The sequence below is a fragment of the Austrofundulus limnaeus genome, unplaced genomic scaffold (assembly GCF_001266775.1).
Source record: "Austrofundulus limnaeus strain Quisiro unplaced genomic scaffold, Austrofundulus_limnaeus-1.0 Scaffold90, whole genome shotgun sequence".
NCBI lineage: Eukaryota > Metazoa > Chordata > Actinopteri > Cyprinodontiformes > Rivulidae > Austrofundulus > Austrofundulus limnaeus.
The window spans coordinates 1614010-1615292 of record NW_013952492.1 but is presented as its reverse complement, the minus strand read 5'-3'; the positions used below and the strand labels follow the sequence as shown (position 1 = coordinate 1615292).

The window sequence follows — 1283 nt, the reverse complement described above, 5'->3', positions numbered from 1 at the left end:
AAGAACATGGAGAAAGAAACAGAAGAGAAGAAGTGAGTATATTAAGATTAAGAGTAGGCCATACACTGCTGAATGACTTTTTATATTTAATAGGAAAAAGGGCAAAAGAAAACTTTGAGGGTTGTGGAGAAAAAGAAAATGTAGAACATATTCTTATGAAATGTGTAAAATATACAGTTGAAAGAGAGAAGCTAAAGAAGAGAGAGGCAGAGCGACGATGGAGTTTGGAAGGAATTTTGGGAACAGAAGGGAATGAAGAAGAGATAAGAGATATTAGGAAAGCATTGTTTAAATTTTTACATAATACAAAATTAAAAAATAGAATTTAGACTGTGGAGGCTATGGAGTTACATACTCTTGTACAGTAGGTGGCGGTATGCACCTGAAAGTTGTTTGTAATCCGCCAATAAACGAAAAGAAGAAGAAGAAAAGAACTTTGGACCCTGACGTCATCATGTGCATTTCCAGCATCCACTGCCGTGGTAAACAGTAGGCTAGCTGCTTTTCTCTTTTTTTCTGAAGGCACAGCATGAAGCTAAGGAAGCGCTGCGTCCTGCTGCTGTTTGTTCTGTTCTGTTCGGGCATGGCGGAGGCGCTAGAACCCATCAGTACCACCATAGCTGTCAGCATGGCTGCGGCTCTTACCGGTTTTTTAGCCAGCTACCAGAACATCTTCTACCACTTCCACGAGTGTTGCCGACCCGAGTGGATTTCTTTAAACAAAACAGGTAAAACCTTCCGCAGACACGTAATTAAGTCCCTCAAGTGTCTTTTTGATCAATTTTAACTCTAACCATCCAACATCTAAAGTTAATTAGTTAAAATTGTTTTATTTTTGAACGCGAAAGCCCTGTTTGTTTTGAACGGAACTCATACGTCACGTGATCATGACGTAGCAGGAAGTCCCCTGTTGTACAGGAATTAGCGTTTTGCAGCGCCTGTTTTTTGTTCGTTTTGCTTCAAGGAAACGGCTCATGTCTAAAATTAATCGGTTCTGACAATGAAAGTGGCAGACATATTCTTGTGCTTAAACGTTTTACTTACTGCCGGGGCTCTGGTGAACGCCTTTGATCCGATCACAACATCCGTGGGAGTCGGTTTGTTCGCGGCTGTGGGCCGGACGATTTATAAATATTTTCACGAAAGTTGTGATACAAAATGGATCGCATTCAATGCAACAGGTGAGCCTGCACAGGCAGTTTTCTTTATTATTGCATGATCAGTAAAAAAAACAAAAAACAAATACCTTGAAACTAATGCATCGCTCAAGTATTATATATATA

At 40.0% G+C, this 1283-nt stretch overlaps 1 protein-coding gene across 2 annotated transcripts in view; it reads left to right on the top strand.

Moving 5' to 3' along the window:
- Window positions 1–437: 437 nt before the first annotated feature.
- The window catches only part of tor1 (torsin family 1), a 13365-nt gene continuing 12519 nt past the window's right edge, over window positions 438–1283 (top strand). Inside the window, exon 1 of one of the 2 annotated variants that reach the window (XM_014012366.1) lies at window positions 438–728. In XM_014012366.1, the coding sequence (XP_013867820.1) occupies window positions 530–728 (199 nt within the window). In that variant the 5' untranslated portion in view covers window positions 438–529. Of the gene's footprint in view, window positions 729–901; window positions 1182–1283 lie in introns of those variants that run through there. The other variant, XM_014012367.1, reaches the window with a different exon arrangement.